This window comes from Triturus cristatus, chromosome 9, assembly GCF_964204655.1.
Source record: "Triturus cristatus chromosome 9, aTriCri1.1, whole genome shotgun sequence".
Taxonomy (NCBI): domain Eukaryota; kingdom Metazoa; phylum Chordata; class Amphibia; order Caudata; family Salamandridae; genus Triturus; species Triturus cristatus.
Genome location: NC_140592.1, coordinates 18,029,266 through 18,054,200, shown reverse-complemented (window position 1 = coordinate 18,054,200; position 24,935 = coordinate 18,029,266). Strand labels below are relative to the sequence as shown.

The window sequence follows — 24,935 nt, the reverse complement described above, 5'->3', positions numbered from 1 at the left end:
TAGATGCATGAGATGAGGAGACATAAGAACAAATGTCTGCAGCACGTGGATGCATGAGATGAGGAGACATAAGAACGAATGCCCGCAGCACATGGATGCATGAGATGAGGAGACAAAAGAACCATTGCCTGCAGTGCATAGATGCGTGAGATGAGGAGACATAAGAACCAATGCCCGCAGTGCATAGATGCATGAGATGAGGAGAGATAAGAACCAATGCCCGAAGAACGTGGATGCATGAGAAGAGGAGACATAAGAACCAATGCCCGCAGTGCATAGATGCATGAGAAGAGGAGACATAAGAACCAATGCCCGCAGTGCATAGATGCATGAGATGAGGAGACAAAAGAACCATTGCCTGCAGCGCGTGGATGCATGAGATGAGGAGACATAAGAACCAATGCCTGCAGCTCGTGGATGCATGAGATGAGGAAACATAAGAACCAGTGCCCACAGAGTGTGGATGCATGAGATGAGGACACATAAGAACCAATGCCCACAGCGCGTGGATGCATGAGATGAGGAGACATAAGAACCAATGCCCGCAGTGCATGGATGCATGAGATGAGGAGACATAAGAACCAATGCCCGCAGCCCATGGATGCATGAGAGAAGGAGACATAAGAACCAATGCCGGCAGCGCGTGGATGCATGAGATGAGGAGGCATAAGAGCCAATGCCCGCAGCGTGTGGATGCATGAGATGAGGAGGCATAAGAACCAATGCCGGCAGCACGTGGATGCATGAGATGAGGAGACATAAGAACCAATGCTGGCAGCACGTGGCTGCATGACATGAGGAAACATAAGAACCAGTGCCCGCAGCCAGTGGATGCATGAGATGAGGTGGCATAAGAACCAATGCCTGCAGCGTGTGGATGCATGAGATGAGGAGACATAAGAACCAGTGCCCGCAGCCTGTGGATGCATGAGATGAGGAGGCATAAGAGCCAATGCCCGCAGTGTGTGGATGCATCAGATGAGGAGACATAAGAACCAATGCCCGCAGCACGTGGATGCATCAGATGAGGAGACATAAGAACCATTGCCCGCAGCGTGTGGATGCATGAGATGAGGAGGCATAAGAGCCAATGCCTGCAGCCTGTGGATGCATGAGATGAGGAGGCATAAGAGCCAATGCTCGCAGCGCATGGATGCATGAGATGAGGAGACATAAGAACCAATGCCCGCAGCGTATGGCTGCATGAGATGAGGAGACATAAGAACCAATGCCCGCAGCCCATGGATGCATGAGAGAAGGAGACATAAGAACCAATGCCGGCAGCGCGTGGATGCATGAGATGAGGAGGCATAAGAGCCAATGCCCGCAGCGTGTGGATGCATGAGGTGAGGAGGCATAAGAACCAATGCCGGCAGCACGTGGATGCATGAGATGAGGAGACATAAGAACCAATGCTGGCAGCACGTGGATGCATGAGATGAGGAAACATAAGAACCAGTGCCCGCAGCCTGTGGATGCATGAGATGGGGAGGCATAAGAGCCAATGCCCGCAGCGTGTGGATTCATGAGATGAGGAGACATAAGAACTAATGCCCCAGTGCGTGGATGCATGAGATGAGGAGGCATAAGAACTAATGCCCCAGTGCATGGATGCATGAGATGAGGAGGCATAAGAGCCAATGCTCGCAGCGCATGGATGCATGAGATGAAGAGGCATAAGAGCCAATGCCCACAGCCTGTGGATGCATGAGATGAGGAGGCATAAGAGCCAATGCTCACGGTGCATGGATGCATGAGATGAAGAGGTATAAGAGCAAATGCCTGCAGCCTGTGGATGCATGAGATGAGGAGACATAAGAACCAATGCTGCAGTGAATGGATTATATATCTCGCATTACAGAAAGGCATGTTCTCCTGAGCACCGATAGAAAGCCTGGATTTGAAAACAATCATTGGTTTGTTTGTACCCGTGATTGTGTGGATAAATGGGTATATATGGGAATGAGTATTTGCTTAGATGAATAAGTGACTTAGCGCATGGATAATTAATGGTGCTTGAATGGATGACTGAATTGATGAAAAAATGGTTGAATAATTGAGTGGCTGTTGATATATGTGCATACATGGAAACAGGGATGTATGTGGAAGGCTGGATGAATGCGTGAATGCATGAATGAGTGCACTCATAGATGCAGATAGATCGCACCACTCTTTCAGGCTGAGGCCTCAGCAACAGTGAAACTGTAATTTAAATTACACTAATTATCACTAGCATGCCAAGATAAATAGTAAACCATACCTGGGCAACACCAAACCAGCAACATAGATAATATATAAACAATTACCATGAATATGCCAGTCACCGTGCAAGCATTCCAAAGAAGTGGCCACCATCTTAATGTGGGTGCCAAGACCAGCACTGTGCTGGAGGTGGCACAAGTATGCCATGGATGCCCACGGTATTTTTATGCGAAACACTGCCACCATAATGCCTGTGTCAGCATTTTGCCAAAAGTAGGTATCATGTTGTGGATTTCCAGAGAATGTCAATAACAATTGTTTTCATGGCTGAGCCTAAATTATCCTGTCTGTGCCACAATCCTGCCACTGATGCCAAGGTTAAATCAATAATGGACAGCTCATACCCCTCTTCTCTGTCACCCTTGCCTACCTCTGTAAGCAAAGATTAATGGGGAGCCCGAGTGAAACAAACAATCGGCACAAACCACCATGACATCTTTCTGTAAAAAACAGAAGTATATACATTGTCCAAGCTTATTGTTAATTAAAAAAGAATTTTTAAAAATTATTTAGAAAAAGTCTGACTTGCCCGCGTACAAGTGACAAATGTTATGATAAAACTACAATGAAAATGACACGTGACAACCTTTTTCTGTCTCCTGTTACCCTCTTTATTTGTCCTAATATTCCTCCAGCACTTAGGTCAGGCTTGCCACATTGTTCTACTTCTTAAGGGACACCGCTCAGATTAACTCTAACATCCATGGCAATCTCAGTGGCCTTAAAATGTCTGCTTCAGTCCTCTACTCCTCGTGAATCTATAGCTGAGGAAGCAGAGTTTGACAGATGAAGACAAGGTGTAAACTTATCATTACACACCTAGAACCTCCTTTATGAGGAACTGGCGTAGGGCAGTGCCGCAAGTGTTCTTGCTGCGCTGCCCCACTCCAATGTGAAAGGGCAAGAATGCACCCTATTTATGAAATGTGTGTGCATTTCTGTCCTTTCCCCCAGAGTTTCATCTTTATCAGATTCATAAAATGAGAACCACCTGGCAGGCAATAATAGTGTTTTATATTGAAGTATCAACTCTGGGCCTCATTACGATGTCGGTCGGAAAGGTTCCGAACGGCATTTGGTTTGTCCGAATCTGTGTCAGAACCCATGTTCCGACTGACTCGGTAACATTTCTGACTGTCCGATTACGATGTTAGGTAACCATTCGGTCGTTCTGACTCAGCTCTGATAGGCAATCGAAGAAACCGAGTCGGTCGTAGCCGACTCGTACAGTTCTATGGATTGTGTTTCCAACAGATGCATTATGATGTCGGATTCGGACAGCCTTTCTGACTCGGTCTATCCGACACGGATTGGCTGTCGGAAACCAAGTTTGGGGGCCAATAGCAGGTCCCCCTTCACCCGGAGGCCTCCAGTTGAGGCTCATGGGGTTACCCATGGGTCCCCTCTTTCCAACCGTGCATGGTGTTTTCCGCTACCACCCCGTTTTTCAATGGGAGCCTTTGTTGTCGGTCGGATCACAGGCTCCCATTAAAGTCAATCGGAGTCCAACCAAACGGTGTTCAGAAGCATCATAATCGGTCGGTCGGACTCCCTGAATCCGAGCCGGTCAGAAACCTTTCCAAAACCGAGTCGGTCGGAAAGCCATCATAATGAGGCAATCAATTTTGAACTGAAACTGGTCTAGTGTGTCGAACCTACATCAATCTCCTCAGAAATGCAAGCGTTGGTAAACTGAAGTGATAGGGTTGTAAGATTTATATTTCTTTTTATTTCATTACACCTAACTCCCCCTGACACAACTACTCCCAGAAAAACCTGCCGTCTTTGGAGATGCACAATACAGTTATGTCTATGAAGGTGTGCAAGGGTGGCAAACTTTATATCTTCAGCAAATTGCAAAGTTTATCCCCTTTGCAAAATTTTATCTGTGGGTGAAAAAGTCTGACAAAAAAGGTTTTGTACAACATTTGTTTTACAAATACTACTTTGCGCAAAGATTTTCCTGTAACAAGTAGGGTTTAGCAGTTGTTCCTCCCTCAAATTATGCTCTTAATGCATTTTCACACTTTATTAAAATGCAAAGTTGGTGAAGCACAGCTACTCGTATTCCTAGAAACATTCTTACCTCTGATTTCCTACAACTCTTCTACCTCAGGGATATTAGAACCATAAGTGAAATAAATAAAAATGAGTCTAAGCCCTCCATTGCTCAGTGTGTCTGTGTGGCAATCCATCTTTGGGAGCGCGTCGTGGGTGGTGGTCGTGGCCATCATGGCATTCACGGTCTTACCTGCGTATTCCATTTCTCTTTTACCGCCAGGTACACATCGTAGAGTTCATCGATCTCCTTCACAGAATCTTTCGGCGTTGTGTGCACTGGAATTAGTGCAAAGTTCTTGAGAGCTGGGAAGTGGAAAACCATTCATTAGTTTTCTGAAAAACTGATATCTGTAGTGTCAGCGTGACAGTTACCAGCAGGCAGCGCACTGCATTTAAAAAATATATCTCTTTAATGATTTTACACTATTATAACCGCACAATGCACACAATTCTGGCCCCACAACAGGAAACCAGCATTAGATAGCTCTGCAATCTTAAAAAACAATGCAATCATAAAAAACGTATTGGTGTATGGTGAATTGAAATGACTGAGGGTGCAGATAATGCACAAGGAGCAGAGCCCTTGAGCATTACGTCTGTGAGTAGCTTATCGAGTCCAGGGAGCACAGTGGGCCTTATTTATGAGAAACGTCGCATCGCTGCATGAAAACAGCGATGCAACACTTTTCAGTGCACCCTCCTAGCGACATCATGGATGCGCCGTATTTACTGTATGGCGTTCCATGTCTCAAGGATTTACAGATATGTCAGTATTCCTGATGTAGCTCTAGGCGCAGTAATGACGCATTGCTGGAGTGTGTCGCAAAAGTGACGCTACTCCAGCAATGGGTCATTACACATGGGCAAGTCCCATGTTAAAGGTGCCTGTGTCAACGTCTTATGCCTGCTATGAGGCAGGCATAAGATTTTGACGCAGGGGCATCCTAGAAGTGGCGTAGTGAAAATATCATAGATTTCACTGCGCCACTTTTAAAACACAACGCTTTTTTGCAGGGGACCGCCCACTCTGCATATAATGTAGCGCAGGGATTTACAAAGTGACGCATTTACTTGGATGCATCACTTTGTAAATTTGGCACGACCTGGCTTATTTCTTATGCCACCGCAGCGTCACAAAAAGTGATGCAACGGCGGCACAAAGGGCTCATCAATAAGCCCCAGTATATATAGGTTGCACTGGCCTCCTCTGCACCATGGTGCACCTTTAAACGTGTGCACCCAGGGCAGACCTGACAGCGCACATTATTAGAGTTTATGCGCTGCCACCAGGGCAGCCGCAATCTTGCACCTGTCGTGGAGGCAGCACCTTTTGAAAATCCGGAGTGGCTGAAACAGGTGGTCCGTCTTCTACTTTGCAGGTATCAATGCAGCCTGCCTTTCAAAGGGGGACAGAGATGATCCCCAGGAATTGTGTGTAGTGAGTGACCTCATCTGCCTGCAAGAGCATGTTGGGAGGTCCATTTCAAAAGTTTTCTTCAGGGACGCACTGACTACATCCAACCTCATTAGGGTATCAGAGGGGGCCAAAAACATATATTTTTTTTATTGGTGCTGTGGATTCACGAAGGATTCACTGTCCAGTAAAAAAAGGGTAATATGCTGTCTACGTTTTGCAGTGCCCGTGTGGCCTGCAATACGTGGGCAGTACAATTCACTAAGCACATGTTAGAATCCTACAACACCTGAGAGCTATTAGGAATGGTGACAAGTCATATCCAGTGGCACGGCATTTTGATCTATACCATGCCAAAAATGTACAAGAGTTAAGCTACTTTGTGATAGACTGCGTGCCCCCTAATATCAGAGGCGGTAACCGGGAAAAAAAGCTCAGGAGATTGGAATCGCACTATATTATAGAACTGAACACGAAAGCCCCTATGGGCCTAAATATGGAAGAGGATCTGATAACACATCTGTAAAACTGTAGGTACACAATTTGTCAATCAAGTAAAAGAGATACATGCTAAACCTCTTTCGATTCTGGTTTTAACTATTCTCTTTAGATTTTTAATTTTATTTCAAAGTTTTTTTGCACACTTATCAGGTATTTCACGGGGAGATACATACATTTAGGCTAGTAGCTGGATCGGAATAATTCATGTGCCACAGTGGCCCATATAGGCCGAACTGTGACTAGAATTTTGTCTGGGACATAGAGGTTAGTGTGGGGTACAGCATTAATAATAAAAAGATATTAAGAGCAGATGTCATTGTGATTCAATTAGGAACACGCACACATGGTTAATTGGATATAAGCTGTTTTTATAAAAAACGTGCAAAAAATGGGTTTATACCCACAGGGGCGGAATTAATTCAAAATTCAACTAAATTGAATGATATTTTTGCTACGAGACAGTAACAATTTAATTGACGTTTTCATTGATAACTGAATGTGTCATACCCACTAGGGTTTAAGTGTTTTTACTCGTTTTAGCAAGTTATACCCACTAGGGTTGAATTGTCTGTGCTAGCGTAAGAAGAATGCGTGTGACTTATGCGGTTGCATAAAGTTTTATTGAAACCAAAAAATGAATTTCAAGAGTTTGTCTTGCGGTCTGCTCAATACTTTAAACTTGCATTTGTTAATGTATAAACAACTACCTTACCAATGTACAAATACATGTAATAATTTTTCATGAAACGATCAGCTGAGGCTAGAGATGTTCGATATTAAGACTACTAGTCTGTTGTTTAACACACTGCAATTGTAGTTGTATCACGTGATAATGTATTCATGCACTGCGGCTTAAATGACCGATTTCAAAATGGTTAAACTATGGATGTATGACGTTACAACGCACACTATTACAACGCATGCACTTACAACGCATTTTTTACAACGCATAATCCATTACAACGCATGACATTACAACGCATGACACTACAACGCATTTTTAAAAAATACCTTTACAACGCACTACCATTACAACGCATACTACCTTTACAACGCATACCATTACAACGCATAATATTAAATTACATTTAAGGTAAGTATTAGATAGTATAGGGGTAAAAATTACTATTCTAACTCCAGGGGGTGCGACAGTAGGGTAAGTGTTGGATAGTGTAGGGGTAAAAATTACTATTCTAACTCCAGGGGGTGCAACAGTAGGGTAAGTGTTGGATAGTGTAGGGGTAAAAATTACTATTCTAACTCCAGGGGGTGCAACAGTAGGGAAAGTGTTGGATAGTATAGGGGTAAAAATTACTATTCTAACTCCAGGGGGTGCATCAGTAGGGTAAGTGTTGGATAGTATAGGGGTAAAAATTACTATTCTAACTCCAGGGGGTGCATCAGTAGGGTAAGTGTTGGATAGTATAATGTAATATTATGCGTTGTAATGGTATGCGTTGTAATGGTAGTATGCGTTGTAATGGAATGCGTTGTAAAGGTAGTTTTTAAAAATGCGTTGTAGTATCCTGCGTTGTAATATCATGCGTTGTAATGGATTATGCGTTGTAAAAAATGCGTTGTAATGGTAGTGCGTTGTAAAAGTTGCGTTGTAAAGGTTGTTCCCCTTAAACTATTGGTGAACAAGCCTGCTGGGCCGGCGAAACGCGTCCTTCCAAGCTGTCCCAATAAAATTATTTGGCTAGAACACAGCGTCGTCAATCTTTGTCGTTGTGAGAAGGAAAGAGAATATATATATATATATATATATATATATATATATATATATATATATATATATATATATATATATATATATATATATATATATATATATATATATATATACATAATATACATATATGAAGAGAGAGAGAGAGATAGCTCTCACTCTATAACAAATGAAAGGCTTCTTCCGGGACCCAGGACCCGTGAGGGGTGGTGCATTTTGCCGGCAGAGTGCGTCGGCTTCAATATTCCACAAAGAGTTCCAAGTGTCTATGCACGCTCGTGGCACAGTCATGAAGTTCAACATTCATTACATATACCTTCTAATTACACGTTTCGACCTTTGGACTGTCTGGATCGCATGCATCCAAGGAGGAGGTCATGTGAGGTGAGGCCCCTAACATGTTTGTCGCACTGGGCGCCACCAGCGCTAAAGGCTGCGATGATGGGTATGTGGCAAGCTGAAGCAATAGTGTGCTTTATTGTGTGTTTTTTTAGTGTCTTTGGAGAACCTGCTGATTATGGGAAGAGGACGAGGTAAAGTGACGAGTGTTCTTGACTGTTGCACACATCATTCACACACACACCCACCATCAGTTTTAGAACAGCCTATCTGCCTTCTACATAGCATACTGTTTTAGAAGGACGGTTTTAGCCAATAGCAGAGATGGCGTCTCAGTGGATGACTTGCCTCCCAGGCCTCTAAATCCGGTTCTTGAGTCCAGCTTTGAGCTAGGATCAGAGGCTGAGACAGCAGATACTGAGACAGCATCTGAGAGAGAGGACAATGGAGCAGAATCTAGAAGTGATATTTCAGTCAGCGCAGTTCCGTCCAACAACTCATCTTCCAGTGATTCTGAGGGACATGATGATGACATTTGTGCTGTCCCTTTGCAAGCAAAGTCTGTGCAGCGGAACAACAGTGGCGGGTTTGACCAAAGAGCTGGCACGTGCAGCAGCAAGCACAGATGGAGCGCTCTCTAGGCAGCCTCCCAATTTAGTTTAGCCCCAAATTCCGCCTTTCACTGGCGACGTTGGATGCAAAGTTGATACAGCCAATTTTTGCCAATTGACTATGTCCATCTCTTTTTGGACATTGACGTCCTAGAGAAAAATGTGCAGCAAACAAATTTGCATGGCAAACAATTTCTGAGGGAGAGTGGTGGCACTCTTGGGCCTCATTCTAGGGCAAACAAGTGGACTCCCACTACATTAGGGGAGTTGAAGACATTTCTGGGCCTTACACTTAAAATGGGGGTAATGCATAAACCAGCTTTGCTGTCCTACTGGTCTACTCGCAGGGTTTAGTTAACCCCCATCTTTGCACGGTACATGAGCAGAGATCATTTTTTGCTATTACAGCTTATGCTGCATTTCAAAGACAATTCTGCTTCAGTGCACCGGGACCATCCAGGCCATGACAGGTTGTTCCAAAATTCGGCCTGTCGTGGGACATTTATCTGCCAGGTTTCCAGAGGAAAATACTCCTGGAAAGAATATAGCCGTTGATGAGTTCTTGATCCTGTACAAAGGGCGGCTCCTGTTCAGGCAGTGCATTCCGAGCAAACGAGCTCGCTATGGCATCAAGCTGTACATGCTATGTGAGAGCTCGACAGGCTATGTGTACAGCTTGAGAGTGTATACAGGGAAGGACTCCACTCTAAACCCTGTTGGTTGCTCTTCCACTCTAGGACTCACAGGAAAGATGTATGGGAGCTTGTCCAGCCACTCCTTCACAAAGGTGGACAAATAATATACAGGGGTAAAGCTGTACAAAGCTGGCACTGTGGCCTGTGGTACAGTTTGTTGTCGTTGCAAAGGATTCCTGCACAAGCTTGTTTGTAAGAAGCGCCAGAAATCCCAGAGCACGGCGTTGCGTTCCAACGAACTGCTCGCAGTCAAGCTCTCAGAAAGGAGTGATGTGTACGTGCTCACTACAATTCATGATGAGAGCACTTCCCCATCACGGTTTGGGGTCAGATGGCCGAAGTTTAAAAGCCCACATGTATACTTAATTACAAGAAGTACATGGGCAGAGTGGATAAGAATAACCAGATGCTTCAGCCATTCAATGTGCTGTAAAATGTGCACTTGGTACAAGTAACTGTTTACCCACCTGATTGAGATGGCAACATACAATGCGTATGGTGTTTATCGTCAGACAACCACATTAAGACTCATGTCTTTCTTTGACTGTCCCGTCGTGGAAAGCCTCACTGCTACAGAGCAGCAGCCTTCATTTAATATGCTCTGGAGGACCTGGCACGGCTGCAGGAGCGACACTTTGCTAATCACATTCCTGCAACAGCTAAAAAGACTTAACCATGTTGTTTTTGTAAAGTCTGCTCTTGGCATGGAACGAGGCAGGAGAGTCGTATTTACCGCCCCCAGTGCTCATCTCCCCGAGTCCTGTGTTTTTTTGATTGCTTTATATTGTACCGTACGAAAGTGAAGTATTGAGATTTTGACTGAAGTAGAACTGCCATTAAGAAAACCGTTCAATGGCTGTGCATGGATACCTACCTTCCATAGGCCACTACTTCATGAGGCAAGCTGCCGTAAAATGTTTGTTTCTCTACTTGAGGAAATCATGGACTTGCTTATGGCCTGCTCAACACTTTTATCCGCCGTCGGAACGTGGTTGGTGTTCTGTTTGTTGATTGACAAGTGCCTTATATTTCCCCCACACAGTGGTGGATGGAACATAGGCCATGTTGTCACGGAGTACCTTGTGTGGCACAATTGTAAAGGCTTGACTAGATTGTGAAGTGTTTTTTGGGGAACTTATGTATACAACACCAGGCCCAGCCTGATTGCCCATGAGAACCAGAGTGCGTGTAATAAGTTGAAGAAATGTCCTGTGGGACGTATTCACCAACACTTCTACTTGCTTTGAAAACGTGCAAACTCAATGAGTAACTTGTATCATAACCACGTTATTGAAAAGGGTTCAGACCACAATATCGTGTATGACGCTTGTATTCACATCTTTAGTACTGCTTATGATACAAGTTAGCAATTGAGTTTTCACACTTTCAAAGCAAAAGTAAAAGTGTCGGTAAATTCATTTGTTTGGCTTATTACTTTAGGAAATGTATTACTAATTACTTTATGGGACTTAGGCAGTATTTGTGTGTGAAGAGGAAAGAGGGATACCCCTAATTATTCGTCCTAAATCAGGGTATATGAACTTGAGTGAAAAAGAGCAGAGATTTAGGAAACAGTAATTATGTCCTAATTCCAGCAAACATAGCCAGCATAACTCTTGAAAGCATGACTAATTGTAAAGGCTATTTTTATAACAATTCTTTAATAGTTTTGAATGAAGAGAAAAGTTCATTTTTTAATTTTACATATATACATGAAAATAATTACGGTTGTTTCATTGCTATATACAGATTAATGTTAAACCATGGATGACATGGATAATCTCCGAAAAATAAACAGTGTGGAAAAGACACAGTGTTAATAACAATGTTTACAATATGTTACACAATTTGTTAAATGTGTCAATGGCCTTAGGATGTTTCCATAATCCTACGCGCGTTTCGGCATGTGCCTTCGTCAGAGTTATGCTGGCTATGTTTGCTGGAATTAGGACATAATTACTGTCCCTTAGGCAGTATTTCCCAGCATGTTTGCGTTAGTTTCAACTGTAGATATGCACGCTCAGAGGAAGGCATACTCGGGCACCCCCAACTTGCGACCACAAACTGATAGGAGTTGGATTTAGCACAGTAAGTGCGCTGATGGCCCACGAAGGACACGTTTTCTTGAGCTTCCAGTAGCTAGGGACGGAAGGCATTAGTATAGGTTCACTTGGGGATTATACAGGATTAGTCAGGACTCTGATGAGGACAGACACATGAACGGGTAAGAAAAGCTTACGGTAGGTGTGCTTTCCCAGGGATAATGCACAGGTAGAAGGCAGATAGTAAAGGTAGTACAGATACACATGTCATGACTTCATCTTCACCTATGGATTCAAACCCATTGGTGCCAGCCTCGCATTGAATTACTATAGTACGTATGGGTCAATGCTTGACCAGTTTGCCATGTTCATCCTCCGTCAGAACATAATAGATGTACAGTTTGCCGTATAATAATTGCATTCCAGTGACAATACTGCACATAACGGTGGATGGGACATATTCTATGCTCTCACAAACAACCCTGTGTGTCAAAAACTACAATTCTTCAGTTTATGGTGTTCTCTTTAGGGAACTTTGGAAAATTCTCCAGCATGTTAGCCTTCGTTTCAAAGGTAGATGTGCTCGCTAGCTTTGAGGAATAGGCCTTGGGGTATACTCGGACACCCCCAACTTGCATTCACAAACTGGACTGGACTGAGCTGGATTTAGCACCTTGAGTGTGCTAACAGCGCATGAAAGACATGTCTGCCTGAGCCTCCTGTGGCTGTCATGGGAGCCACTAGTGAAGGTTCACGCGGCGTGCGCTCGGTAATCTTCAGAAAGAAGGTGAAGGTCACTTGACAGGTGGTAAAATGTAGTCAAACTGATTTCGTAATGTGGCATATGATGGGTCTTTGCATGCTGGCGGGATGTTGATGTGTGTGCACTGATCTGCTGGATTGGACCCGTGGCCGGCGGTATGAAAGTCTTTCGTCTGATGCTTGAATGGCGTGTGAATGGAGCATAAAGCGGTTGGTGCTTTGAAGTGGCTTCGTGGCTCGCCTTCAGAAGGCGTGGTTTCAATATTCAGATACTTTGATAAGTATTTGAGCTTTTTAGCCAGTATTTCTGGAGGTGCTAAAACCAACCAGTGTAAGTGGTGGATTAACTTTAACAATTTAGTTCCAGATTTACATCTGTGGCGGTAGATGGTCATTAGTAAGAACCCCTTGCTTTTTTTGTCATTGTGGGTAGCTGTGGATTTCGGTCCCTAGCTCAGCCGGCATCTAGGCAAACTTACCATTTTTTGAAAACTAGACAACCAGGAGAGTCCAGGGGTTCAATGCTTGCGTAGCTTTCGCCAGGTTTTTTACCCATAATCCACTGCAAAGATCAAACTTTGCCTAAAAAACACATTTTCCTTGCATTTCCATGAGGAAAAGTCCTGGAATCTGCAGGCAGTCGCAAATTTCCTACCACCCGCCATTCCCCAGAATCTCCCAAGGAAAACAGTGCCTTACTTGTGTGGGTGGGACAAGTGCCCCGGAGAGGGAAGGGCCAAAATGTATTGTGGAGACATCAAAATGATCTATCACAAAACAACCTGGTTTTGCAAGGGGGCCACCTGCATTTTTTGTCCCCAACTTGGCGGTCACCTAGAGAAACCTACCAAACCCAGACATTTCTGAAAACTGGACTCCTGGGGAGTCCATGGAGGTGTGGCTTGTATGGAAACAGCTGTTTCACGGTCATGTCATGGTTGATTCAGTCCCGAGCATGGGGGCCATACCTTCTCCTATTGGACATGTCTAAGCACCATTGACGTCTCTTAACATTCCTGAGACTGAACACCTTTCGCCAATTGTTATTTCAAAGTGGTCTGGTTTTCTCAGTCTACCTTGCCTTCGTGCACCAGTGACAACTCTTCCATCTGTACTTCCATGCACATAGTACTTCTATGTCTGAAGTTCTCTGCCCTCCGTCATAGATATCTAAGGACTATATTGTCTGTTTGTGGATTCAACCAGATTAGGCCCCCGCTTACCTACATCTACAGCTTTTGTCCACACCCAAACGGTGCTTTCTTCTTTATTGTTTTCAATCAGAGGCTTTAAGTACCACTCAAAAGTAATCTTCCTGCTTGCCTTAGGAATGTTTTGTTAAATGTTATAGTTTTTAGGACCTGATTTTAATGTGATTGCTTTTTATTTCACTCTATGAGCTGATGCGTTTGATTATTTATCCAGGCTTGTTTGTTTTAAGATGCAACATTTTATTCTGTACTTTTGTGATTTTCTCAGAAAATCTAGTAAAAGTGTATTGATTGATTGATATTGCATTCAATGGAACTAGGCCCCCAGCAGGTATTAAAATACTGCTATAAATGAAGTTCAGCGTGCCCTGCACACCTGTGGACGCCGGTGTCACTGCACCTGCTACACTAATGTAATTTACAGGTCCACATATTTCTCACTGTACTACTCTTCCCTTCTCACCTCCCTCTCTCCACCCCACTCTCCTCTCCTCTCTATCCCCTTCCTCAGTCTCTCACCCCCTCTTCTTCATTCTCACTCTTCCCCCTCCCTTCTCACCTCCCTCTCCCCACCCCACTGTCCTCTCTATCCCCTTCCTCAGTCTCTCACCCCCTCTTCTGACTCTCACTCATCCCCCTCCCTTCTCACCTCCCTCTCCCCACCCCACTCTCCTCTCCTCTCTATCCCCTTCCTCAGTCTCTCACCCCCACTTCTGACTCTCACTCATTCCCCTCCCTTCTCACCTCCCTCTCTCCAACCCACTCTCCTCTCTATCCCCTCTTCAGTCTCTCACCCCCTCTTCTGACTCTCACTCATCCCCCTCCCTTCTCACCTCCATCTCCCCACCCCACTCTCCTCTCCTCTCTATCCCCTTCCTCAGTCTCTCACCCCCTCTTCTGACTCTCACTCATCCCCCTCCCTTCTCACCTCCCTCTCTCCACCCCACTCTCCTCTCTATCCCCTTCCTCAGTCTCTCACCCCCTCTTCTGACTCTCTCTCATCCTCCTCCCTTCTCACCTCCCTCTCTCCACCCCACTATCCTCTCCTCTCTATCCCCTTCCTCAGTCTCTCATCCCCTCTTCTGACTCTCACTCATCCCCCTCCCTTCTCACCTCCCTCTCTCCACCCCCTTCCTCAGTCTCTCACCCCCTCTTCTGACTCTCACTCATCCCCCTCCCTTCTCACCTCCCTCTCTCCACCCCACTCTCCTCTCTATCCCCTTCCTGTCTCTCACCCCCTCTTCTGACTCTCACTCATCCTCATCCTCCCTTCTCACCTCCCTCTCTCCACACCACTCTCCTCTCCTCTCTATCCCCTTCCTCAGTCTCTCACCCCCTCTTCTGACTCTCACTCATCCCCCTCCCTTCTCACCTCCCTCTCTTCCCCCCACTCTCCTCTCTATCCCCTCCTCAGTCTCTCACCCCCTCTTCTGACTCTCACTCATCCTCATCCTTCCTTCTCACCCCCTCTCTCCACCCCACTCTCCTCTCCTCTCTATCCCCTTCCTCAGTCTCTCATCCCCTCTTCTGACTCTCACTCATCCCCCTCCCTTCTCACCTCCCTCTCTTCACCCCACTCTCTCCTCTCTATCCCCTTCCTCAGTCTCTCACCCCCTCTTCTGACTCTCACTCATCCCCCTCCCTTCTCACCTCCCTCCCTCTCTACACCTCACTCTCGTCTCCTCTCTATCCCCTTCCTCAGTCTCTCACCCCCTCTTCTGACTCTCACTAATCCCCCTCCCTTCCCCCCTCCCTCCCTCTCTACACCTCACTCTCGTCTCCTCTCTATCCCCTTCCTCAGTCTCTCACCCCCTCTTCTGACTCTCACTCATCCCCCTCCCTTCTCCCCTCCCTCTCTCCACCCCACTCTCCTCTCCTCTCTATCCCCTCCTCAGTCTCTCACCCCGTCTTATGACTCTCACTCATCCCCCTCCGTTCTCACCTCCCTCTCTCCACCCCACTCTCTCCTCTCTATCCCCTTCCTCAGTCTCTCACCCCCTCTTCTGACTCTCACTCATCCCCCTCCCTTCTCACCTCCCTCTCTCCACCCCACTCTCCTCTCTATCCCCTTCCTCAGTCTCTCACCCCCTCTTCTGACTCTCATTCATCCCCCTCCCTTTTCACCTCCCTCTCTCCATCCCACTCTCCTCTCCTCTCTATCCCCTTCCTCAGTCTCTCACCCCCTCTTCTGACTCTCACTCATCCCCTCCCTTCTCACCCCCCTCTCTCCACCCCACTCTCCTCTCTATCCCCTTCCTCAGTCTCTCACCCCCTCTTCTGTCTCTCACTCATCCTCATCCCGTCCCGTCTATCCTCATTTCTGGTTCCTTTCTCTTCCTTTTTTCTTGTTCACTTTTTCATCTTTACCTCTTTTCTTTCTTGCTCCACATTATTTCCTCTGTATCGCTGTTTCCTGCCGCCTCGCTGTTCTTTCACCCTCTCCTTTTATTTCATCCTTTGCCACTCTTTTATAGTTCCCTTATCCTTTACACCCTCTGTGCCCGTCCCCCTGAAATATAAACATAGCCAAACAACTGGCATGTCCTGTGCCTAAAAACAAAATCAGAAAAGGCCATCTCTAAAATAACATCAGCTCGTGCTGGGCAGACGAGGCCCCTCCCACCTCCGGGCCCCGGTGCTCTGCACCAGCCGCACCATTGGTAGCTAAATCCCTGGGCGATTAATCTTTTACAAATTAAGCACCGAGAAGACTCTGTTCCTTGTGCCCGCTAAACTCACCTGTTGTTTTAGACTGAAATCTCACGACGAAAGGCTCTCGTGCAAAGGCGTCTTCGTCCCCTTTTTGGGAATCTTCGTATTGGTAAATGTCCTTCACTTTCACTACATCGTCTCTGTAAACAACACAGGAATTGGTAACAGAAATGAGCACACAGGAAACGCAGAGAAATGAGCAATCATACATGAACCACAAACAAGTGACCAGTCACCAGACACACAGGAAACAACAAGTAACCCACCCAAGGAGAATCAAAGAAAAGAGTAAACACATTAAAAAGAACACAGAAAGAGCGGGCAAACATGACACAACAAGGGAATGAACAGACACAGTTGAAGTAAGAATTGGGAAATGAGTAAGCACGGAGGAGTGACAAAACAGAAATGAGCAGAGAAAACAACATCTGAGAACATGGCAGTCACGATGCAGAACACAGCTCACAACACAAAAGGATGATCAAAGAACACAGGCAGACAGCAAACAACAATACAATGAATAAACATGCAAAATACAACCCAGAACTGAGGATGTGAGAAACACACCCAAAGGAAGAACAAATGGCACCAAATCACCACACAAAAGAAAGGCAGTTGGAAAGGTGCAAGAAGGAACCAAGTAAAACTTGTGGGTGTGGCCAAACCACACAAACAGAATACTGCATGCCTCGCAGAGCAGCGCATGTACGCTGACGCTAGGCTCGACCTAAAAAGCATTCCTGGCCTCTGATGTAATGTGCTACTCCCTAATTTAGCATCCATCCGTCCCTTCCTGCACAAAATCAGCCCCACAACACAAGCACCCTTGAACCAGGGTGCAAGGGTGTCTGCGTTGGCGCACAGTAGCCAACTGTGCGCCGGCCATGGGGAAAAGGGCAGCAATGCGTCATATCGAATAGTTTCTTACCTGTCGGTGTAGTTTTGCAGCTTGAAGATCTTTCTGGATTCACTATGCTGTGCATTATTCCGCGATCTTGTGGTTGGGTCCGGATTCGTAGTCTTTTCTTTGTTTTTTTTTTTTTTTTTTTGGTAGCCCAGGTGGGCGTCGACGTCCACCATTTGGTGCACCTCCCGTGACGTCGTCGTGCTTCCTGCGGAAGTCCCACCTTTGGGGCGCCATCTTCGGGTTCTTTTTTCCTTTCCTCTTTTTTTTTTTTTTTTTTTTAACCCTAGGCGATTGATTAACCCTTCTTGTCCCTTTATCTGTATGTTTTCATTTCTTTGATCTTTTCCATTTTACCCCCTCTTCCTCCAGCCTCATCTTCCTGGCGGAGGTGGGTGGGTTCGCTAGTGAATCCAGAAAGATCTTCAAGCTGCAAAACTACACCGACAGGTAAGAAACTATTCGTTTTGCAGCGTGAATCTTTCTGGATTCACTATGCTGTGCATAGATTTTGTAGCGGTTTTCCTAATTCTGTGGCGGCTGGGTGGTAGATGAGCGTTGGTCGTTGAAAATGTGCTGAAGCACCTTCTGTCCAACCTGTGCTTCCTTGTTCATCTGAATGTCCACGCAGTAGTGTTTCGTGAACGTGTGCACAGATGCCCAAGTTGCCGCGAGGCATATGTCCTGGATGGGCGTGTTCGCCAGGAAGGCCACGGTGGCCCCTTTCTTCCTTGTGGAGTGAGCCTGCGGCCCCTCCGCTAGCTCCTGTCCAGCCTGTTTGTGGCAGAATTGAATAGTGAGGGCAATCCACCTTGCGATGGTGCCCTTAGTCACTGGTCTACCCATGAAGCTAGTAGCAAAGGACACAAACAGCTGTTTCGACTTCCTGAGTTCCTTGGTTCTCTCAATGTAGTGCATCACCGCTCTTCTGGCATCGAGGGTGTGCAGTGCCTTTTCTGCGTTTGTAGTCGGGTTTTGGAAGAAACTTGGTATCTGGATAGTCTGATTCATGTGGAACGCCGACACTACCTTGGGCATGAAGTGTGGGTCCGTTCTCAGGACTATTCTATCTTTGTGAATCTGAATGTAGGGTTCCTGCAGCGTTAGTGCTTGAAGCTCGCTCACCCTGCGTAGTGAGGTTATGGCCACCAGAAAGGCTGTTTTCATAGTCAACATCTGCAGTGTGGCCTTGTGAATGGGTTCAAACGGTGCCTTCATGAGCTCCGTCAGGACCACATTCAGATTCCATGCCGGCGGCGGCAACCTTTTCGGGGGGGCCATCCTTTTGGCTCCTTCCATGAATCTCCTCACCACCTGCGAGCTGAAGAAACTTCCACCTTTTTCACCTCTGGTGTAGGCCACGATGGCCGCTAGGTGTACCCTTAGTGAGCTCGAGCAGAGGTTACTCTTTAGAAGGTGTGTGAGGTACCTCAGTACTGTTGAGTCTCTTGTCATTCTGTTTTGCAGGCCCTTTTTACGGCACCACACAGTGAACCTCTTCCATTTTGCGCTGTAGCATTTTCGTGTAGTTGGTTTCCTCGCCTCCCGTAGCACTCGCATCGTGCTCGGCGGCAATCTTAGGTGTGCGAACTCTAGGTCTTCAGGAGCCATGCCGCCAGGTTGAGGGTCTCTGGCTCTGGGTGCAGGACCTCTCCGTTTTGCATTGAGAGCAGGTCCTTCCTCCTCCTGAACCTGTATGGGTCGCCTTGTGCCATTTCTTGAATTTGTGAGAACCATGTCTGCCTCGCCCACTGCGGAGCCACCAGGATCAGGGTCATGTTGCTGGTTCTGCACTTGTCGAGCACTCTGTGCAACAGGGGTATCGGTGGAAAGGCGTAGGCAAATGTCCTCGACCAGCTTATCCATAGGGCATTTCCCTTGGATTGCTGATCTTGTTGCCTGGACGCGAAGCTTTGGCATTTTGCATTGTGGCGTGTTGCAAAAAGGTCTATTGTGGGAGTCCCCCATCTCCGGAAGAGTTTCTCCGTTTCCTGGCCATTGAGCTCCCACTCGTGTGATGCTGAGGTCTGCCTGCTTAGCCAGTCTGCCTCCACATTGTCCTTCCCCGGTAGGTGAATTGCCAGTAGATCTATCCTGAGAGGTATGGCCCATCTCCAAATCTCCTGAGCTAGGGATGAGAGCGGGAACGACTGTGTCCCCCCTTGTTTGTTGATGTAGAACATCGCCGTGGTGTTGTCTGTACTTTGGACCAACACCCTCTTGTTGAACAGGTGCCTCTGGAATGCCTTCAGGGCTAGCGGGATTGTTTTCAACTCGAGGTAGTTGATATGGCGGACCGCATCTGCTGGGGCCCATAGACCCCTCACTCTGAGGTTGTCCATGTGCGCTCCCCATCCCTTCTGCGATGCGTCCGTGGTAATGGTCACTGTTGGGATTGGTGGTGTCAGGCTTCTCCCTGCTGTTATGTTGTCTCAGTTCCACCAAGTTATCTCCTCCTGCACTGCGTGCGTAACAACCACTAGATCCTCCCAACTTCCGTTTGCTTGTGACCATTGTTGTTGTAGCCATTCCTGGAATGGTCTCATGTGCAGGCGTACATTCGGCACCAGCTGGATACAGGACGCCATCATCCCCATCATCTTGCTCACAGCCCTCACTGTCAGAGCTCGCCCCTTCTGGTAGAGCTTCGCCTCCTTCAGTAGAGCCTCTGTCCTCCTCTCGCTGGGCACTACTGTACTGTTGCGGGAGTTGATCTTTGCCCCCAGGAAAATCTTCACCTGCTCCGGTTCCATCGATGATTTTCCCCAGTGGATCGAGAATCCCAGATTCGTGAGGGTGTCTGTTACGCGTTTTGCGTGCCTCTCGCATTTTCCGCGTGAGTTTGCCTTGACCAGCCAGTCGTCCAAGTAGGGGTAGACATGTATTCCCTGCCTTCGTAGGTGCGCCGCTACCGCCAACAGGCATTTTGTAAAGACCCTTGGTGCTGATTTTAATCCGAAGGCCAGGGTCGTGAACTGGTAGTGTTCTAGTTCGATGTTGAATCTTAGAAGGCCCTTGTGCCTTCTGTTTATTGGGATGTGAAGATAGGCATCCTTGAGGTCCACGGTGACCATGAAGTCCCCTTCTCTTATCTGTGGCAGAACCTCCTGCAGTGAAGTCATTTTGAACCTTTGCGTTCTGATGAACTTGTTTAGGTAACGGAGGTCTAGTATGGGTCTGAGGTCTCCGTCTACCTTCGGAACCACGAAGTAGTTTGAGTAGACCCCTTTGTTGCGTTCTCTGAACGGCACTGTCTCTATGGCTCCCTTTTGCAGGAGTTTCCGGGTTTCTTCCCTGAGTATTGCCAGTTCTTGGGCCGATCTCAGTCTTCCCTTTGGTTTCCTGTTTGGAGGTCTTTTCTCCAAATCTACGCAGTACCCGTACTGCACAACGTTCCTTATCCACTTGTCTGTGGTTATACGCCGCCACTCCTGAAGGTAGAACCTCAGTCTTCCGCCTACTGGTGTCGTATGCTCGTAGGCTCTTGAATTTTCTCTTCCCCCTGATGACACTTTTTTGCGCCTCACCCTTGGGGTCCTGGCGAGGGTAGGCGTCCTCTTGCATGCTGAGTCACTTCGTCGAGGGCTGATCGCCCCCTCTCCTCCTTTGGCCACGTCCGTTCCCTCTCCCGCGAAAGGACTGGCCCCGAGGTTGATATTGCCAGTTTTGCTTCTGCTGACCTTGTCCGTGACCTTCACCCTGCTGACTTTGTTGGAACGCCTGGTGCGACGTCCCCTGCTGGCTTCCTCCCCTACCGTAGGGTCTCCTCGAGGGATTTCCTCGCCTCATTCCCCTTAGCTGTAGGGCCCCCATGGACCTCGCCGTCTCGTTTTCTTTTTTCAGCTGGGTGAGCTTGTCGTCCACTGTTGCTCCGAACAGTGTCTCTCCATTGAAGGGGGTGCCAAGGATGTTGTTCTGCACTTCCGGTTTGAATCCCGAGATTCTTAGCCATGCATGCCTCCTCTCTGTGACCCCTATGGCCATGAGTCTTGCTGAAGTCTCTGCCCCATCCAACGCCGTCTTTATACAGGAGTTGGCGATGTTCTTGCCTTCGTCTATCAGGTGAGAGGCTCTCTGCCGGTATTCTTCGGGGAGGTGCTTTACTAACTCCCCCATCTCATCCCAGTGCTGGTATTGGTGTCTATTGAGGAGTGCATTTGAATTCGCCATGCGCCAGTGCATTGCGGCGTTCCTCTCGACCTTTCTTCCTGTGAGGTCAATCCTCCTGCTCTCCTTATCCGGGGGTGGGCCCGAAGTTGCTGGTACGTTGGCCCTTCTCCTGGCCGTGGAGGCTATGATGGAGTCCGCGGTCACGCTACCCTTGATGTAAGGGGGGTCCAGGGAGGAGTGCTTATATTTCTTCTCTGTCCTGGGCGTGATCGACCGGCAGGTCGCAGGTTCCTTGAAGGCTTCTCTCCCCTGATTCGTCACGCTTTGTAGCATGGGGAGGAACTGGCTCCTTGTCTGGATGGGAAGCAGTGTCTCGACGAGAAAATCGGCTTTCGGTTTCTCCTCGTCGAGTTTGACGCCGAAGGCCATTGCTGCGCTCCTGACCACCATATTGTAGACCCCGATGTCGTCGGGTGGCGAAGGCCTCGAAGGGTACGTGTCCACGGGCTCCTCCGGGTTTTCGGTGTCGAGATCGTGCCATTCGACGTCGTTGCTGGTAGATGCCGCCGATTCGTAGAACGACCGTTGGTCTTCTTCCTCGGCTTCTCCCTCATAATAGGGCTCTTCTTCCTCTTCGAGTTCCCTTGTCAGCCCTTCGGCGTCGAACTCGTCTTCGACCTCACCGACGTCCGCCGATGAAACCGTTGGAATCTTGAATTCCTTCATCCTGGCGTCGAACTCCTTCTTTCTTTGAAGGATGTTCTCCATTTCGGCCTCGAGCCGCCTCTTCTTTTTCTCCATCTCGGAGATGCTTTCGGCGTCGACCGCGGGTCTTTTCGATGAAACTTGCGTCGACGTCGAACGTTCTTTCTGCGTCGATCGGCCCGTTTCATGGGATGCTTTCGACGACCCTTGCCTTTCGGCGTCTTTCGGCACCAGGGAGTCCTTTTCTAAGGATCCGCTCGGCCTCTTGTCCGTGGTTCCCCCTTTGGACGTCGAAGTTTTCGGCGCCGGGGCTCCCTTCGTGGACTTTGACTCAGATTTTCTCGAGTCACCCTCGTGTTGTCGAGGTACTTTCTGTTTTGCGCTCGACGATTCTCTTACCTCGTCTTCTTTTTTCTTGTCGGTCTCTACGACCGTGAAGTTTTCGGCTGTCTCGGCGACGTTGTCCTCGTCGTCCGTGGAGAGGCCCAGATCGTAGAGCGTCGGGGGCTTCCCCTTGCCATCCATGCTGGCGTTGGCCCTTCTCTGCCGCTCTCTCCCCCTGAGTGTCTTCGGCGCGAAGGCTGAGCAGGCGTTGCAGTCGATACTCTGGTGATCGACCGGTAGGCAGAGGTTGCAGACCGGATGCTGGTCTTTCTGCGCGAACTTGTGGTGGCAGTTTGGGCAGAACTTGAATGGCGTCTTGTCCATTGCGCTCAGGGTCTCTGAGCGTGCATTCTCCAAGGGCGTCGAAGAAAAAGGGCGCTGGTCCTCCTTTCTTCGCGCTCCTGATGAAATCTCTTCCTTTCCTGATATCTTCTAGTGTTTCTATCGACGAAACTCGCTTTTCATCCTTCTTCCTTCGAGTGTAATTCTGGAGCTTCCCGATGACGATCCAGACCCAACGGCGGAAAAAAGAATCTGAAGATGGCGCCCCAAAGGTGGGACTTCCGCAGGAAGCACGACGACGTCACGGGAGGTGCACCAAATGGTGGACGTCGACGCCCACCTGGGCTACAAAAAAAACAAAAAAAAAAACAAAGAAAAGACTACGAATCCGGACCCAACCACAAGATCGCGGAATAATGCACAGCATAGTGAATCCAGAAAGATTCACGCTGCAAAACTTATAGATGCAGTACCTTCCTGCCCTTTTCTTTTGACGCAGTGGGGCACAGCAAGATTCCTTGTGGCGCTGCCCTATGCCAAAACCTTATAAGTGAGGCCTTTATATTTACCGCCAGAAAACTCAATTTTCAAAGACAGTGCGCTTTATGAGTTTGGGATTCAGTCATTCATTCATTCCGTTATTCATAATGATTACTAAGCCAACACCTGTTGATCAACACTGACCTCTGCAGGCGTACACAATTCGCCGGGCACGCAGGAAACAACGTGGAATGGGTGGCACACAAGAAACAACACATAATTAGAAGCCATAATACAAGAAACGAATGAGCACACAAAAACCAGACATACATCAGTAGTCACGCAAGAAACAACACTGAAATGAGCAGGCACAAGCAAGGGGGTGGCCATAAGATTAATACACCCTCCCCCAATTTGAGCCACACGTCTTATGACACCGAGCAAGCAAAGACCGCAAACCCAACCCTCTTTAGAAGAGTTTCACTCACACTTTCTTCATCCTTCCACACTCTGCTCATACTCTCACCCTCCCATCTATTTATCCATCTGTCCTTTCCTTTACCTTTGGGTCCACTCGCCCATACAATTATACTTTCATCCATCCATCCATCCATCCATCCATCCATCCATCCATCTAGATGGTCATCTTTCCAGTCGTCAATAGAGCCACGTCGCTATGCATGCATCAACAGATCCACTCTTCCGTCCTCCACCTTTATGCGTGTACGTTGATTCCTCCATCCATTCCTACTTTCACTTATCGAGCCTTTAACTCCTCCACTATCCTTTCAGCTTTTCATCCATCCATCCTTGTACCTAGAGATCTATTCATTCACCGTTCCTTACTTTCACCCTTTTTTCCTCCACCCTTTCTTTCCTCTTTGTATCTCTTCATCTTTTTGCTCTCCATCCTTGCTTTTACATTATTTTCTTTATCTTTCCCACATGTACTTTTTCAGTTTGTCTCTTTTTCTGTGTTTCACCTCTTTTCATGGTCTGGCTTGACAGCGCAGCTGCCGCCAGACAATTTTGTGAGCATCACTAGAAAGGGGCCTTGGCTCCGCCCACATGTTGAGTCAAGAGTACATGTTTTTATTGGGAGGAAGTTGTCTACTTCCACAAAAAAATGTGATTGCCCTCCACACAGCTGTGATCCTTTTGTTTATTTATCCAGCTGCTGAAGCTGAAACTTTGAACTTTAAGGGCACATACATGACATTGGAAGGCTATTAAAGAGTTGTAGGTCATTGTTTGTTCTTCTTCTCTGGCAGCAGCACAGATGGGAGGATTTAGAAGGTGATTCTTAGGTCTGGCTTGACAGTGCAACTGACCCTTAGACATACAGCAATATTATTCTTCAGTTCTTTGCTTCCACACAAATACATATCTGTTCCCATGCGAATTACTTGCAATCAGTAGATTCCCATACAACATTCCTTTAAAGCCAGATCTATTGGCATTGCCAATGCTTGTTCATCATTTCTCTTTATGTTTTTCTAACTGTACATGTCAACCAAAGGACCTCAGCCTTTGTTTCCCAACAGTGACAGCTATGAGCCTTTGTCTGCAGACCTGAAGCCAGAAGAGGCCCATTGACAAATACTCATTCTCCCACTAGGACTGAGTTCACCAGAGCTCCAGGCCCAGTGGTTGCGCCGTTTATGTTGCTCGAGTGCGTGGCTCAGGGTACCAGTAGGCACGAAGAACACAACCCAGAAATAATGTTTGGTT

General features: G+C 47.2%; 1 protein-coding gene across 2 annotated transcripts in view; it reads right to left on the bottom strand.

Moving 5' to 3' along the window:
* Positions 1 to 24,935, bottom strand: part of LOC146797273 (deoxyribonuclease gamma-like) — a 160,749-nt gene that overhangs the window by 23,020 nt on the left and 112,794 nt on the right. For both annotated transcript variants that reach the window (XM_085624241.1, XM_085624242.1), the window contains 2 exons: positions 16,367 to 16,479; positions 4,514 to 4,626 (listed from right to left, as the gene is read on the bottom strand). In XM_085624241.1, coding sequence (XP_085480367.1) covers positions 4,514 to 4,626; positions 16,367 to 16,479 — 226 coding nt within the window. The remainder of the gene's footprint in view (positions 1 to 4,513; positions 4,627 to 16,366; positions 16,480 to 24,935) is intronic.